This window comes from Daphnia magna, linkage group LG6, assembly GCF_020631705.1.
Source record: "Daphnia magna isolate NIES linkage group LG6, ASM2063170v1.1, whole genome shotgun sequence".
In the NCBI taxonomy this organism is placed as follows: Eukaryota; Metazoa; Arthropoda; class Branchiopoda; order Diplostraca; family Daphniidae; genus Daphnia; species Daphnia magna.
The window spans coordinates 7,855,787-7,871,630 of NC_059187.1; the positions used below are offsets into that span (position 1 = coordinate 7,855,787).

The 15,844-nt window shown below is 41.4% G+C and overlaps 2 protein-coding genes across 2 annotated transcripts; both read left to right on the forward strand.

Annotated features, from left to right (window-relative positions):
• LOC116924249 (protein diaphanous) lies at window positions 1-9,806 on the forward strand. The gene is made up of 19 exons (XM_032930757.2): window positions 1-217; window positions 293-555; window positions 652-1,201; window positions 3,443-3,622; window positions 3,803-3,904; window positions 4,033-4,229; window positions 4,290-4,599; window positions 4,709-4,819; window positions 4,904-5,139; window positions 5,231-5,361; window positions 5,420-5,982; window positions 6,082-6,259; window positions 6,328-6,560; window positions 6,630-6,716; window positions 6,793-6,945; window positions 7,033-7,452; window positions 7,526-7,772; window positions 8,475-8,553; window positions 8,655-9,806. The coding sequence occupies exons 3-19, from the start codon at window positions 1,172-1,174 to the stop codon at window positions 8,905-8,907; spliced, it is 3,510 nt and encodes a 1,169-aa protein (XP_032786648.2). The 5' UTR covers window positions 1-217; window positions 293-555; window positions 652-1,171; the 3' UTR covers window positions 8,908-9,806.
• Window positions 9,807-10,080: 274 nt separating this feature from the next.
• Window positions 10,081-14,438, forward strand: LOC123473824 (structural maintenance of chromosomes protein 2-like). The gene is made up of 7 exons (XM_045175249.1): window positions 10,081-10,523; window positions 10,597-10,734; window positions 10,797-11,379; window positions 11,447-11,977; window positions 12,036-12,989; window positions 13,138-13,319; window positions 13,400-14,438. Exons 1-7 carry the CDS (start codon window positions 10,206-10,208, stop codon window positions 14,279-14,281), a joined length of 3,588 nt encoding a protein of 1,195 aa, XP_045031184.1. The 5' UTR covers window positions 10,081-10,205; the 3' UTR covers window positions 14,282-14,438.
• The last annotated feature ends 1,406 nt before the right edge of the window (window positions 14,439-15,844 follow it).

Consider the following 15,844-nt stretch of genomic DNA (forward strand, 5'->3'; position numbering starts at 1 on the left):
CATCTCCGGAATGAGACGCAAATGACGGTTGGTTATGCGAGCCCGCTTGCCCGTCTAGAGGGGTTGAATAAAAAGAAGAAGAAGAAGAAGAAGAAGAAAAAATAAAATAATAATAATAATAATAAACATCATTGCTACGAAAGGTGCGGCTTTGGGAAAATAAAGAAATCAGGCATGTCTGCCTTAACACTGCTCTCGCGTTTTCGTTGTGTTGCTGGTAATTATGAAATACTATGAGCAGATGTAATTGATTTCTTAGTTGTGTGTTTTCGTTTGTTTTTCTTTCTTGCAGGTGCTAAACCAACGAAGGATTGGATGAAATATCATCTTTGGAAAACGAGAGCTACACGCACCGTCACGTTTGATTCCCACGCCTCCTAATGAACAGGGCAATTTTGTTCCTCTTGATTTTCCTTTTCCTGTCGATGCAGTAATTTTTATTTGAAAGTGTGGTGCTGCTTGAGGGAAGCAAACGATTTCCTTTACGTTTACATAAGCGACCGTTTCGTTTCCCCATTGCACTGACAACCGCATTACCACATCAAACCCGGCCTTGTAATTACAACCAACCGCCAGTTTCCATTTTTACTTAACCTTTCTTTTTTTGTTTTCAATACAACTAGGTTTCTTTGTGGTTTGTTTTACTTTTAGATGTTGGTGAGAAAACAAAGCAGACTTGACAAGCGCTGCCATCTAGCCGATGGAACGCAAACCTAGTGCGCAGCAAACCAGTTATCAACCTCTTGGCAACGCCGGAATTCAAGAAAGATGGAGCAGCCGTTGTGACAACTGTTGGAGTTGTTTCGCTCCCTCTGACACGGAGGCGCTTTCAAACTTTCAACTAGTAAGTGGGGCTTCTCGCGCATACGCGAAGCCGAGCTCGATTCAACAGGAGAAGTGTGCTTGATTCTCACTTTCGTCCTTCGTTTGGTGTATTGAAATTGAAAAGAAAACACAGAACAGTAGAAAAGTGCTTTCTTATACACCCATCAAGGTGAAAAATTTGTGTGTGTTTGGTGGCAACGCCTGTTGCTACATCAAATCTCTGCCTATCAAGATAAAGTTGAACTGTGACTCTTCGTGATAACCCGTGACCAATGAACCGGTCGTTGTGAAGAGCTTGCCCTTATTCTGACACCGTCGTCATCGAAGCACGACTCTGACCAACAGAATGTCGAGACAGGACAAAAAGGGCAATTTTGTGAGTATTCTGCTAAAACAAATTCTTACACTCCAGCTGCCCACTTAAACCACCTGGTTTTGGAGGTCTAAAGCATCTGTTTTCAATCACCATTCTGATCAACATTTCTGTTTTCATCGGAGAGAGAGGGTGATGAATGATATGAAATGACATCACACACCTGTGCTTGCCACGCAGACCTGTCTGTGTGTGTGTGTTGGTGTCTGTTGTTGTTTGTCGGCCACCCACCTTGTTGAGGTGTAGCAACAGCATTTGCAGCCGTAGTATGTCAGTCTTGTTTTGGAATCTGGGGCTGTATCCATGTTTCCTATACATTTTGTTTGCTAGTGCTGCCCAACAGATCAGTGAACTCCATAATAGCCAAAAAGCGGAGGACGCCCGTTTCAGAGAAAAGAGATAGAGAGAGAAACTCAGAAATGAAACAATGCCTGACATGGGTGAGTAGGTGGATTGGAGGGAAGGTGGTGAGGTTGGGTGGGGGCCGAAGAAGGCCACCAACAAGGAGTGGCCACCGTTTTTTTTCTTCGCCTTTTTCTTTTTTTATTTCTTCTATCTTTTCTTTTCGAGCACGCCACTACGAGACGAAAGAGGAGAGCATCTGTTTTGCATGTGAGCGGGTGACGTCATTTCCCCGGCGAATCATTCCCGAACCGTTTTCGGCAAGGTGCCAGCCCCAAGTGCAAACAAATGCCTTTTCCCGACAACACACAAGACCAGAACGCATCCGGGCTGCCGCTGTGGCTGGCTCGCTTGAGCAGTTTCATTAGTAGAAAACGCGTTTTATTTTCCGACTCTTTTTTTTTTTTTTCTCTCTTCATATTCGTGTTATTTTTCCTGGGCTCCTTTTTCTTCTTCTTCCACCTACGTAGTTGTGTAAAGGCACAAGAAGAGAAAGAGAAATAACATTAAGAAAAGACTCTTGGAACACGAAAATAATAAAAGGAAAGTCTGTTTATGGAATGGGACTGTTTGAGCTGATGATTCTTTCGTCTTGGAGCTGCCGCCGGCGAGGCCAGCAAGCACGAGAAAGAACTCTTTTTGGTTGTCGTGCGAGCGCGTGAGCGTGAACGGACCATGAGCTTTCCTGGTTCTTGGTTCTCCCGATGTTTTTCTTTTATTCTATTCTTAATGCCCGTTATTTTTATTTTATTTTTGTCTTCGTTTTCTTCGTTTGTTGTTATTTTTGATTTAGGAGAGGGGAATAAAATAAAATAAAATGGGAATGATGAAAAGGGAAGAGAGACAAAAAGGCCAGCGGTTGTCGGTCCATCAACGAAGGAACTTGACGTCCCGTATAGAGCAGACGTAGATACACATGCCGCATGTGCGTCACTGTGTGGATTGCGCGGTTTGGGTCATCACCTGCGCACCATGCCGACGTCGTTTTCAACTTTTGTGGCTTTCACGGCGAGAGAGAGAGAGAGTCCTAGAGCTAATCGGTTTTTTGGGACGTTGGCCTCAGCTTTATCAACGTTTTTCGTTCAGCCCCCTTTTTTTTTTTTTTACTCGTCTCTCTTCCGCGTCTGCAGAAGGAACTAACGTACTGGGGGGGCGGGTGTTCATTGCCTCGTTTTTTTTTTTTTCTCTTTTTTTTTTTTTCGTATTTTCTATCCCATGATACTTATAGAACTGTGCAGTGTTAGGATAGAGAGTGTATAGCCAAAAGGGGTTTTCTATGTACTTAAAAATGACGAAGCGAACGAGAAGTTTGAAAGGTTTGTGGCCGACTTTGAAAGTTTTCTCCCCGCCACCACCAACCGATCGACTGGCTTTTTTTCTTTTTCTTCTTTTTGGCTCAATCTTTTCTTACATCTGCCCCTCTTATGTATTCCGGAATTTTCACCTTTTTGTTTTCTCGCAGCAGTGCACAAGGCATAAAGCGATGCCAAGTATCTGGCGTGTACGTTGTTCAGGACATTGTTTTGACCTCCTTTTGCCCTACTCTCGTCTGCTGTCCGATCTCTAATTAAAGCGACGGCACGTACCCCGTGGTCAATAAATAAGAAGTCTAAATATTGTTTAAAATAAAAACAAAACAATTTTTTTCTTTTTTCTTATTACCATCTATTTTTGAAAAGCTCGCGGAGAAAGGGAAATGGCGAAACTTGTTCTTCATGTGATTTCCTTTCTTAAAAATTTATTGCGTCGCTCTGTGTTTTGTATAATAATCCATGTCCTCGTTTTCATTTAAGCGTAATGATTTGTTGACAATTTTCTATTTTGTTTTTGTTTTGATTTTAGCTGGACAAAATGGGATTCGGCTGGTCGAAAAAATCGGGACGGGGACAGATGGGTGGCGCTCCCGGCACACTCTCGCGTCCGCACTCCGAGGTTGACTTTTCCGAGATGGACGAAAACGCGCATATGGCCGTCGATAACATGAGTGAAGACGAAGTCAACACGGCCTTTGAAAAGATGCTGGTAGGTGTCGAGTAAATAGGGAATTTGATCGTTATCGCATTTGGTTTTTTATTTTTTATTTTTTTCGAACCGGCTTATAGATTGTACATTTCGATTTTATCAACGTTATTTATAATTATCGTGTTTTTGTTTGTGTTTTCCCCCTTTCGTTTTATTGTTTTTGTGGCTATCCACGTACAGGATGACATGAATTTATCAGAGGAGAAAAAAGAGCCGTTGCGATTGCAGCCCAACATTCGCAAAAAAGAAATGTTGGCCATGCACATGAAGGGCACAGTCCAGGTAACTTTCATATCTATCATCTGACATCATTTTATTTTTTAGACAAGTGAACGTTAACTGCCAATGGAAACCTATTTCTTTTCTTTCTTTTTTTTTTTTATTATTATTATTTTCAAATGCGGGCGTAGAAACATCGAAATCGATTTGACACACCACAAGATTACATATTTTATCTGAGCAACCCCGACTTGAGCGTTCACAAAATCTACACCTGTATGGAATCATTGAGAATCGCTCTGACAAATAACCCTCTGACATGGGTCCACGATTTTGTCTGCGAGGGCTTAAATCAAGTTCTGACTATCCTCAACGAATGCTACAGAAGGTGATTTACATTGAAAACTTGCGTTTCATGCAAAGATGACGTTTGAATATTATTACGCAGGGACCAGAGATGGGACAGGGTCCAGCACGAATGCATCCGCTGTTTGAAAGCCATCTCAAACAACAAAGTTGGTTTGAAGAAGCTGTTTGAACACCGCGAGGCGCTGACGCTTCTCGCCCGATCCTTTGTCCCATCCCTTCCGGCCGTAATGGTGGAGGCCGTCAAATTGATGGCCGGTATCTGTTTGGTGCCGCCGGAGGGACATGAACGTGCGTTAGAAGCCATTACCACCAGCGGCGAACTAAAGAGCGTCCCTCGCTTCCAGCCTATTATTGAAGCCCTATCAAACATGGAGAATGACACGCTAACGGTGAGCGAAAAGGACCGGAAACCCAACCTTTATCTATTCATTGCGAAATTCAATCGCTCAGCGTTAACTCCTACGACTCACGCTATCCTTGTGCGCAATTTATTCATAGGTGGCGTGCGTTCAATTGATCAACACCATCGTCCTCACTCCGGATGATTTGGACTTCCGGCTGCATTTGCGCAATGAATTCATGCGAGTGGGTCTCGCCGATCTTATCGATGTAAGACCCAATATCCGCCGCAGTTATCCTTGATTTCCTTCGCGAATATTGATAAACATTCCTATTCAACATCTGCTTTTATAGAAATTGGGTCAGCGAGACTGCGTTGATTTGCAGCTACAGCTGAAAGTTTTTGAAGAGCATCGGGATGAGGATTTCTACGAATTTGCGCAGCGTTTCGACAACATTCGACTGGATCTCGATGACACTGTCGAATGTTTCGAAGTGCTACGAAACTCGGTTGCGGAAACGCCAAGCGAGCCGTTCCTTCTCTCCATCCTCCAACATTTGCTTTTCATTCGGGACGATCCTAATGTCAAGTGAGTTTTTTTTTTTTTTTTTCATTCTTATAAAATGACAATTTATTTCATCGTTATTATTTTTATTATTATTATTATGTTTTTTTTTAAGGGTTTCGTATTATAAACTCATCGAAGAATGTATTGCTCAAGTCGTCTTACACAAAAGTGGATGCGATCCGGATTTTTCGGCAACAAAAAGATTTCAAATCGATGTAGAGCCTCTAATTGAGATCCTTTCTGGTAAATAGTTCGTAGATTCCCATTGCTTAAACACTTTAAATTTTTTTTCATTTTGTAGAGCGTGCCGCTAAGGATGGAGAGCCTAGGGTAGATGAAGTCAATAAAAAATTGGAAGAAGCCCTTACTGCTAAGCAAGAATACGAAGCCAAATTGGCGGCAGCAAGTCAACGGATTGCAGAGCTCGAGAGCTATTTGGCTGGAGGCAAAGGATCGATGCCTACCAAACCTCCTCCTCCTCCGCTAGCTATGTATGGTGGAGGTGGCCCGCCACCTCCACCCCCGCTTCCTGGTATGGGTGGACCTCCCCCGCCACCTATGCCAGGTATGGGTGGTGGACCTACTCCGCCACCGATGCCCGGCATGGGAGGGCCTCCTCCGCCCCCAATGCCCGGTTTCGGTGGGCCGGCTCCACCCCCCATGCCAGGCATGGGTGGACCTCCACCTCCACCCCCGCCTCCTGGAATGGGAGGGCCAAGACCTCCACCCGGTGGAATACCAGGGATCGGCCCTCCTCCCGGTATGCCCGCTACGCCGCCCAGGCCAGATATTCTGCCCTTCGGTATGAAGCCCAAGAGAAAATGGCAGTTGGAAATGCCTCTGAAACGAACGAATTGGAAAACGGTAATAATCCAACGTAGCAAAGAATTGAAAGCATATTGTTTCTTCTGTTTGTTTTTTTGTTTTTTTTTTTCACGCTCTATTTTTATTTCCTTGTATCAGATTCAACCGCAGAAACTTTCTGAAAAGGCATTTTGGGTAAATGTTGAAGAGGATCGACTTGTGTCACCCGATCTCTTGGAAGGCCTTAGTTCCAAATTCTCTTCCAAACCCCCTGCCAAAAAAGCACGGGAAGGAGACCCGGATAAGCCAATGAGCAAAAAATTCAAAGAATTGAAAGGTATTTTTCTATTGACTCACTTCATGTGATTCATTTCTAACTCGGTCTCAATGGGATTTATGATTTAGTTCTTGACGGGAAGTCTGCTCAGAATTTGTCGATTCTTTTGGGTGGGTCTCTCAAGTACTTAAGCTACGATGACATTAAGCGGGCAATTCTCCACTGCGACGAAACGGTGCTATCCGACAGCGTTTTGCAGCAGTTAATCCAGTACATGCCCACGCCTGAACAGCTGAAGAAACTCGAAGAATATAAAGAGCAATACGATAACCTAGCCGAAGCTGAACAGTTTTCTGTTACGGTAACAATTGCAAATAGTGGTTACCTTACTTGTGCTAAAAAAATTCTCGTGTCTCCAATTTGATAACAGCTGGCAAGTATCAAAAGATTAGTGCCACGCCTCAAATCCATCAGTTTCAGACAACATTACAATGAAATGGTGCAAGACATAAAACCAGTAAGTGGCGTGTTGAAAACCCGTTTTGCGAGGAGAAATCCGTCTTATTGCAAGGTGCTTTTTCTAACTCATTTAGGATATCGTCGCGGCCACTTTGGCATGTGAAGAGATTAGAGATAGCAAGAAATTTGCCAAACTGTTGGAACTTGTTCTCCTAATTGGTAACTACTTGAATACGGGAACCAAGAACGCCCAAGCAGTCGGATTTGAAATATCATACCTACCCAAGGTTAGTCGATAACAATAGCCTTCTAACCACAAGCTAAAAATTGAGACGTTCCATCTGTTGGTCCTTACTTTTTTTTTTTTTTTATAGTTGACCAGTACGAAGGACGCTGAAAATAAAACAACGTTACTCCATTACCTGGTCGACGTGATTGAAGAGAAATTTTCCGACATACTCAATTTCAGCGACGAGGTCGTGCATGTCGACCGGGCCTCTCGCGTATCCATGGACACGATCCAGAAGACGCTAAAACAAATGGATAGTTCAATAAAGAACTTGGAAACCGATTTGAAGAACGCCAAAGTGGCCGTCTCCGAGGAGGACAAATTCTTTGAAGTAATGGGCAATTTTGCTAGAGAAGCTCGTGAACAGTGTGACGTGCTCGTCAGGATGGGCAAGAAAATGGAAACTGTTTACCTCGAGTTGTCCGAGTACTTCGTGTTTGACCCCCAAAAGTACACGTTGGATGAATTTTTCACCGACGTCAAGACCTTTAAAGATTCGTTCAACGTAATCGAACTATTATTGCCTGGTTTGGAGCTTCGGCGTGTTAATATGATTCTTCTGTTTCGTGAAATTTTAGCAATGTTACAAAGATAATTGCAAGCTGCGTGAAACGGAGGAGAAGATCCGACGAGCGCGGGAAGCCAAGGAGAAAGCCGAACGGGAGAAACTTGAACGCCAAGCCAAAAAGAAGGCACTGGTCGACATGAATATCGACGACGATCAAGAGGGCGTTATGGACTCTCTGTTGGAGGCACTGAAAACTGGTTCTGCTTTCTCCAGAGATCAGAGACGGAAACGAGATCGACCCCCTCGTGCGGTCGGAGGTAATTGTCATCAGATTTCGTTTTGTATTTTAAACATCACATTAGAGTTCGTTTCTGTCACGTAAACCAAAAAGACATCCGTCTAGTCGGTTGTTGAGTTGAAGGTTTTTTCTTTACGAGTTGCGTATAACATAACGTTTCGTTTCCATATACCCAAAATCGTTGCTCTCCCCTCCAAATCCTGTTGGCAACGGCGCAGACCGATCCAACCGAGTTCACAACGGGTAAGAGAACCCCAAAAGTTACTGCATATAAGTTCAAAATTGGAATGACATTATCCCACCCAAGATGGCACGCCGTAACCGAAACGCTTGGTTTATCCCCGCCAATTGTCGGTGTTTGGTGTAACTTTTGTTTGATTTATTTGATTTACTTATTTTGAATTTTTTCGTTTTTTTTTTTGTGTGTGCGCCGTTATCGTTTTTGTTTATTTTTATTTATTTTTTATATTCTTTGTGTTTTGCTGCTGACTAGCCGAAACAGTTTACTTAAGGTTTATCAACACTGATTCAATAACGCGTCAAGATGCTGCCGCATTCATTTTAACAGCTTTCGACACATTTATTTTATTTTTTTACCACAACTTATCGTGTTTTTTAATCCATTGATAATCGGCTTGCAAAAATCACTGTTATCTGCATGAGCTTTTGAAACTTAGCGTTGACTTACAAGGGAACTAAATTATTTTTACATCTCATCTAGCGGAACGCCGTGCACAAATGAATCGCAGTCGGTCCAAAGGAGCACTCATAGAGTCCCCTTCATCTCGGGAAATGAAAGGGTATTGAATCAATTTTAACCGTTGTTCATCCCCAAAAATTGTAGTCATTGCAGGATTCCATTGATGAAACTCACATTTTTCTCCCCAAAACATGTTCGCAGGACATTAGGTGACGATAGACCTCCAGCTCCGGTCATAACTGACGACTTGACGGACGGTCTGACCATGAAAGCGCCTCGCCCAAGAAAAACACGGCAGAACCTTCCACCACCCAAGTTCGACATGGCTGCCGAGTTACTGATGAGTGGAGGCCGAGAAAGGGAAGTGAAGCTCAACAACGGAGGTGGATACGTAGCTTGCTCTGATGACGGATCAGAGGCCGATCGACTAATGCAACGATTAAAAGCGCTTTAACAAATCTTGTCTCCCAGATACTTGCTCCATTCCACTGCCAGCGCAGTAATAAGTATTTTTGTTCCAAAATCTGAAGTCTAAACGCTGTAATCGCGCCTTGTTTTGTGCTGTATATGTTTCCACAAACATCTCTTTCTGCTTCAGAAAATGTGCCATTACGTATGTTCGCTGTGGGTCGCTATCATTCCGTGAGATCTTCCAAAGGGGTAGAATTCTGGTCTATGGGCGTTGGACTTTACTGGGTTCTCAATTCATCTTTCCAGAGCCAATTCGAGCGATTGACTAGGTGAGCCCATAAACATAAAAGACCTTGATTTTTAACGTTTGTCGTCAAAGCTGCAATCATCCTCGCAGTTGGGAGCTGGGATCTTGCTGACGTTTGTGTATGTAATATATGCCTGCCTATTAGTCTCTTAACTTTGTTACGCCTTGGTTTAAGGCATTCGGTTCACATCGATTATGCTTTTGTTTGCCTGCTGTACTAAACAAAAAATATGACTATGATTTATCATGACTGAGAGAGAGGTTTAAAGTTCACGATTCTGTCTGGCGTTGAATTAACGGCCTCCTGTTTATGGAGGAATGAAATTTTCATGATTCAGTGTAAACAATTGAGCTGAAACGTCAAATCAAGAATGCTCCTTTTTGCTCTTTTCTTTTCAGTCTTGCTCAGCAAGAATGGATTCGATTCGCATCGCTCCTTGTTGTTAATCCTCACCATTGCTTTTTCACGAGCCGAAGCAAATAGTTTTATTTATTATTTTTGCACAATTTAGGCTATATTTATTCTTAGATAACAACTGAAATTTTGATGTAAATAGATATGTACAGTTGTGTGTCTGATCGTAACAAACATAAAAACATGCAATACAAATAGAACGATGTTCCATGCTGAAAAATATTCCGTATTATTATAGAGGGAATATTAGTTAGTCATCAGATCATTCAGATGTACTGTACATCTTACGCAGCTTTCTAAAGCGTTTGTTACACTCTTTTTGCCTCACTTCCAAAATCTAAACATAAAAGAATAATGTCCGTTTCTAACCAGTTTAACCAGTTTCTAAACAAACTTTCTGTTTCTGATTTCTGTTCTGTTTTTCTTAAGCTTAAGCGCAGAGTAGACTGTAGTGAGATAAAGCTTCACATTCGCGTATTTAAAAACGAAGAACCCCGTAGTAGTCAAAGCCAAAAGCATCGGTTAGAAAAGAAGTGAGTGAGCGGGAAAAAGATTGAAAGAGTGCCTTCACATCGGATGATTGTTTCGTGTAGTCGAAATACGTAGTATCGTTTACGAAATGTATGTGAAGTCTATGGTAATTGATGGTTTCAAATCCTATGGCCAGAGAACAGAAATCAATGGGTTTGACCCTATGTTTAATGCCATAACAGGGTTAAATGGAAGTGGTAAATCCAATATTCTGGACGCTATTTGTTTCCTCCTTGGCATCACAAACTTGAGCCATGTGAGAGCTACGAATTTGCAAGAGCTAGTTTACAAAAGTGGACAAGCAGGTGTCACAAAAGCAACAGTGACAGTCACCTTTGATAACAAGGACAAAAAACAAAGTCCGATTGGTTATGAACATTATGATGAAGTCACTGTTACTCGTCAGGTATAATATCCTTTATATATTTTTAGTATTTCTGTTATGGTTTTCTTACAAGACCTGTTGTTAATTATTTCAGGTTGTAATTGGAGGGAAAAACAAGTATCTCATAAATGGATCCAATGTCCAGAACAATCGCGTACAAGATTTCTTTCGCTCTGTTCAGCTAAATGTCAACAATCCACATTTCCTTATCATGCAAGGAAGAATTACTAAAGTATTTGTATATTAGAGGAGCATGATTGTTTTGTTACCTTTAATTCACTTTTTGGCCTCCAGGTATTAAATATGAAACCACCAGAAATTTTGGCCATGATAGAGGAGGCAGCAGGAACTAGAATGTATGAAGCAAAAAAACAACAAGCTGTAAAAACCATTGAAAAGAAGGAGGAAAAAATTAAAGAAATCAATGATATCCTTTCGGAAGAAGTTACACCAACGTTGAATAAACTGAGAGAAGAACGTACGCAGTACTTGCAGTTCCAGAAGTCAGAACGTGAATTAGAACATCTGAACCGCCAGCATGTTGCTTATAGGTTCTTGAGCCTTGAACAAGCTAATGTCCAGGTCAGAGAGGAATACAATGAACTCCAAAAAGAAAAAGAAAATCACTATGCTGCTGGAGAAAAACTCAAGGGGGAAATTCAGACATTAGAAAAGGAGATTCGCACACTTCAACAGCAGCGAGATCAAGTTGGTGGGCAGGAGCTGATATTGCTTGAAGAAAAATTGCTCGTCCAAGAAAAAGCCGAATCGAAAGCGCAGTCAGCTGTTAAAGTTCTAAAAGAAAATATTAAAATTGAGGAAAAGAGGAAAAAAGAACTAAAAAAGAGCCTTGCCGATGACACTGCTGCACTGAGAGGTAGAGGGTTACAGGTTTGTATTGCAATAGGTAATTTTTAATTTTCTTTTGTATGCTGTCATAATAGGAAAAGAGGGAGAAGAAAATAAACTTGGCGAAACGTTCGAAAAATTACGTCAAAACGAACAACAGGATACCGAAGCTTTGGCGGCGGCCCAGAAGCGATTTCAGGAAATCAGTTCCGGTCTGTTGGCCAGCGAGAATGGCGCAGCAGCCACATTACCCGAAGAACTTATGGCGACGGAAAAGAACGTTGCGCAAGCCGAATCGCAACTAAAGCACTGCGAGATGACCGCTCAACATCTAAAAAAAGAATTAAAGGTGAAAATGAATGAAATGAAGAAGTCAGAAGCTGATTACAAGAATGATGCGCAAAGCTCTAAACATCTTGAAAATGAAGTAAAGAAGCTTGAAGCTGAACTTGGAAAAATTCAATACGATGAAACGCAAGTAGAAAACCTCGAGCAGCTGCAACGGAGTCTGAAGCCTCAGCTGCAATCACTTCGGGAAAAAATTGAGTCGTTTGAAGCACGATATCCCCAATTAAACTTTCGGTACACCGCACCTGAAAAGCAATTTGACGGATCTGCTGTGAAAGGTTCGTGGGAACAGAAAATCTGTAGTTTTTTCAGTAATTATGTTAATTGTATCAATAGGTGTTGTGTGTAATCTATTTGACGTTCCGGATGTATTTTACGCTACTGCGCTGGAAGTTATTGCTGGTGGACGGCTGTACAATGTTATTGTTGACAATGACACTACTTCAAAGAAACTTCTTCAGAAAGGCCAGCTCCAAACACGTGTCACATTTATTCCTCTCAACAAAATCCAAGGCAGAGCCATCGATGATCGAACAACCGAAATCGCCAAAAGAATCGTTGGCAAGGAAAACTGCCACACCGCTTTATCTTTGATTGGTTTTGATCAAGAACTGACTCCGGCAATGCAATACATTTTCGGAAGTTCGTTCGTTTGCAACAGTATAGAAGACGCGCGCAGAGTTACGTTCCATGAGAAAATCATGCGTAAGGCGGTCACTTACGATGGTGACATCGTTGATCCAGGAGGCCTTTTAACTGGCGGAAGTAAATCAACAGGTCCTTCGCTTCTCACCAAATTAAATGAATTGAAACAATATCGCAGCGAGTTTGAAGAAAAACATCGTCAGTTAAAGAATGCTGAACAGGAGTTTCACATTATGGAGCAAGCATCAGGGCAGTATCGAACACTGAAACAGCGCTACGATGTGAAAAGGCACGAGTTTGAATTGCTTCATCAAAGACTGCAGCAAACGCTTCACCATCGCCTGACACAAGAAGTTGAAAATATGAAGGTCGAATTGGAAGCAGTAGAGCAAAAAGCTGTCGAGTGCGCTGCCATTATTAAACAAGGGAAAACAAAAATTAAAGAGTTAGAGAATCAGGTGAAGAATGCTAGTACAATTCGAGAAACACAACTGAAAGCGGCTCAGGCTGAACTGGAACGTTGCAAAAAGGCAGCTGCCGTCTCGCAATCCAAATGGAAAGAACACGCCAATGAAGCTGATTCGCTTAAATTAGAGCTGGAAGAACTCCGAAAATCTATCGAAACTACTGATATGCAGCTCAAAGGTTTTCTTTTTTTTCTTTTTGTAGTTTTATGTTTCTCTCGGTTTTCCTTGTCTTGGGCGCCTTTGTCAACAATAATTATCCTTTTTCTTCAGCTGCAATGTTTGTTTTATTTTTTATTCCTACTTAATTTTATTTTGTATTTATTTAGAAACCGAAACCACATTAACGAAGTATCACGAAGAAATGAAGATCCTGAATGAAACGCTAGCAGTAGAACAGGGTAATGTTCAGGAAGTGAGACAGCAAATTGGGGAATTCAAGGAGCGGATGGCTGCTCAAAATCAAGAGATCTCTAAACGAATAGCCAGCAAAGAGCAGCGTGAGACTCAGGTTAGTTAAGCGCGTGTTTCTTTATTCATGTGAGATTCCTCCTTCAAATTATTATTATTATTTGTTGTTCAAATCAAAAGGTGAATGAAGGAGAATTACTCATGAAAAAATTGGAGCATCGACTTTCTAAAGCAAAGGACGACGCCAGAGATTCGGAAAAGCGCGTTGAAGCAATGATGGAAAAGCACCCATGGATAAGTGAAGACCGACATCATTTCGGAGTTGCTGGCTCCAACTACGATTTCAACGTTATCAACGGAGCAGAATTAGGACAACGCGTGAATAAATTGGAAGAATCCATGAAAAAACTAGGCCGCCATGTAAACGTTCGATCCATGACAATGTTGACGCAAGCGGAAGCACAGTATAATGATTTAATGCGGAAAAAAAGGATTGTAGAAGAGGATAAAGCGAAGATTGAAAATGCCATATTGAAATTGGACGAAAAAAAGAAAGAAACTCTTCAAGTGGCTTGGGAACAGGTGACTAAAGACTTTGGCTCCATTTTTTCTACGCTGTTACCCGGAACGAAAGCAAAGCTTCAGCCACCAGATGGACAAACCGTGCTGGACGGTCTCGAAGTAAAAGTTGCTTTTGGTGGTGTGTGGAAAGAGAGTCTGGCTGAATTGAGCGGTGGCCAAAGGTCCTTGGTCGCGCTTTCCTTAATCTTAGCCATGCTGTTGTTCAAACCAGCACCTATCTATATTCTTGACGAAGTGGATGCAGCCTTAGATTTATCTCACACTCAAAATATTGGAGTAATGTTAAAACAACATTTCAAACAGTCACAGTTTATCGTTGTATCTTTGAAAGATGGTATGTTCAACAATGCTAACGTCCTGTTCCGCACCAAATTCGTGGAGGGCATGTCAACGGTTAGTCGTCTGGCTCAGCAGCCTTCGGCTTCTTCCCATTCCCGTCCTGGAGAAGAAGACGAATCTAGGCCCAAGAAACGAAAGTAAAAAAAAAACTATGCTGAATTTAAATTGTTAATGCGTACCATTTTGCTTTTTTTAATTTTTATTATTTTCTTCATGAATTTCTTTTTAAAAGCGAGCCTACTATCCTCTTGCGTAAGATTGCAATGCTGTTAATTAAATACAATTAAGCTTAACGATTTTTCGCTTTCATCAACTTTTAATTATGAGTTATGACTGAAGGCTGACGATCACAAGTAACTATGAGGCAACAAGGTCTCTGAGACGGCGTCTTAACGTGCAGACAATAAATACGCCAATGCTAAAGAATAGGGCCTTCCAAAGAATCGATTCTTTTCAGGTCTTTTAACGATTGTTGCAACTCTGATTTATTGTTTAGCTACAAGCCTACAACCCATCAAGGACGACGGAACAATGAAGTAGCAACTAGCAAATTTGTTTAGTCTTTGCCGGTGGCCGCCATGTGAGTAGCATATGGAGGAGGAACTGATTTTTGATTATTATAGCTGCATTTAAAAGAAAAGTGCTAGAGTAATCAATATCACGTTAATCATTTGGACTATTATGTTGAAAACGTTGATATAAATTAACTGTCATTGGATTTTATCAAAATATGTTTGTTGAAATAAAAAAAGAATTTTATATTTAGTAATGCATGTCTCATTGTCAGGTTCTGCTGAGCTGAGAAATGTTTCTTGGAAACCCGAAAAAATAAACTTACCTGGTCCTAGTGGCAACCTATACCTACTAAATTTGACAATGGTACTTATCTCCCACCAACTTTATTGATTTCCTGACCATGGGCACTTAAAGGAATTGGACTATGACCTAAATCGGTAAATTTTTTGCTAATTTTTATACAGATGTGAACACACAATTTGTAATGAATCTTTAGGCTAGCAGCAAATATTTTGAAGTAAATTTCCGAAATGAAGAACACAGCATACGAAGACAAGCTTCCAACATGTATTTGTTGATTCATGATTGGTTTCTGTGATATTTTGTCTTCAGTGTTGATGGTGGCCTAGTTCAGTATAGAAACAAAGTGACCAGAGAGTCTAAATAAAAAAAGTCCACATACTAAACAGTATGTGTTGATGTGATCGCAGCTCAAACATGCAACAAGGGTTGGTCAGTTCCTGACCCAGTTACCTGTACTCCTTATGGCCATCCTTTTCTGCTTAAATTCGTAAATCTGGAAAAAATTTCCCTTCTGCTGGATACAGAATCTTATGTATTTACTACTTTACCTGAAATAGTTCAATCCATCAGGTGGCTCGAGGACTGCAGAATTGAATTCTTCCCAACCGCTGTGACCTGTGCTAAAAGGAAGCACCACTGTAGTGCGTTCCCCCGCGAAGAAGGATAAACACGTATTAATTGCAACAAAGTTGTTGACAATGACATTATTTTAAGACTTTCCGAAGTCTAGCATCATCAATTGATTCGTTGGTTGAAATTTCGCGAAAAGTTTACACGTATTCTACAGTTTACGTGCTGGCAGGTGATACGTAAAGTTGAATTTATGCCTGGTGATGATACAAACTTATGGAGATTCGCTGGAACAAGAAATTGGGTCTGACCTTC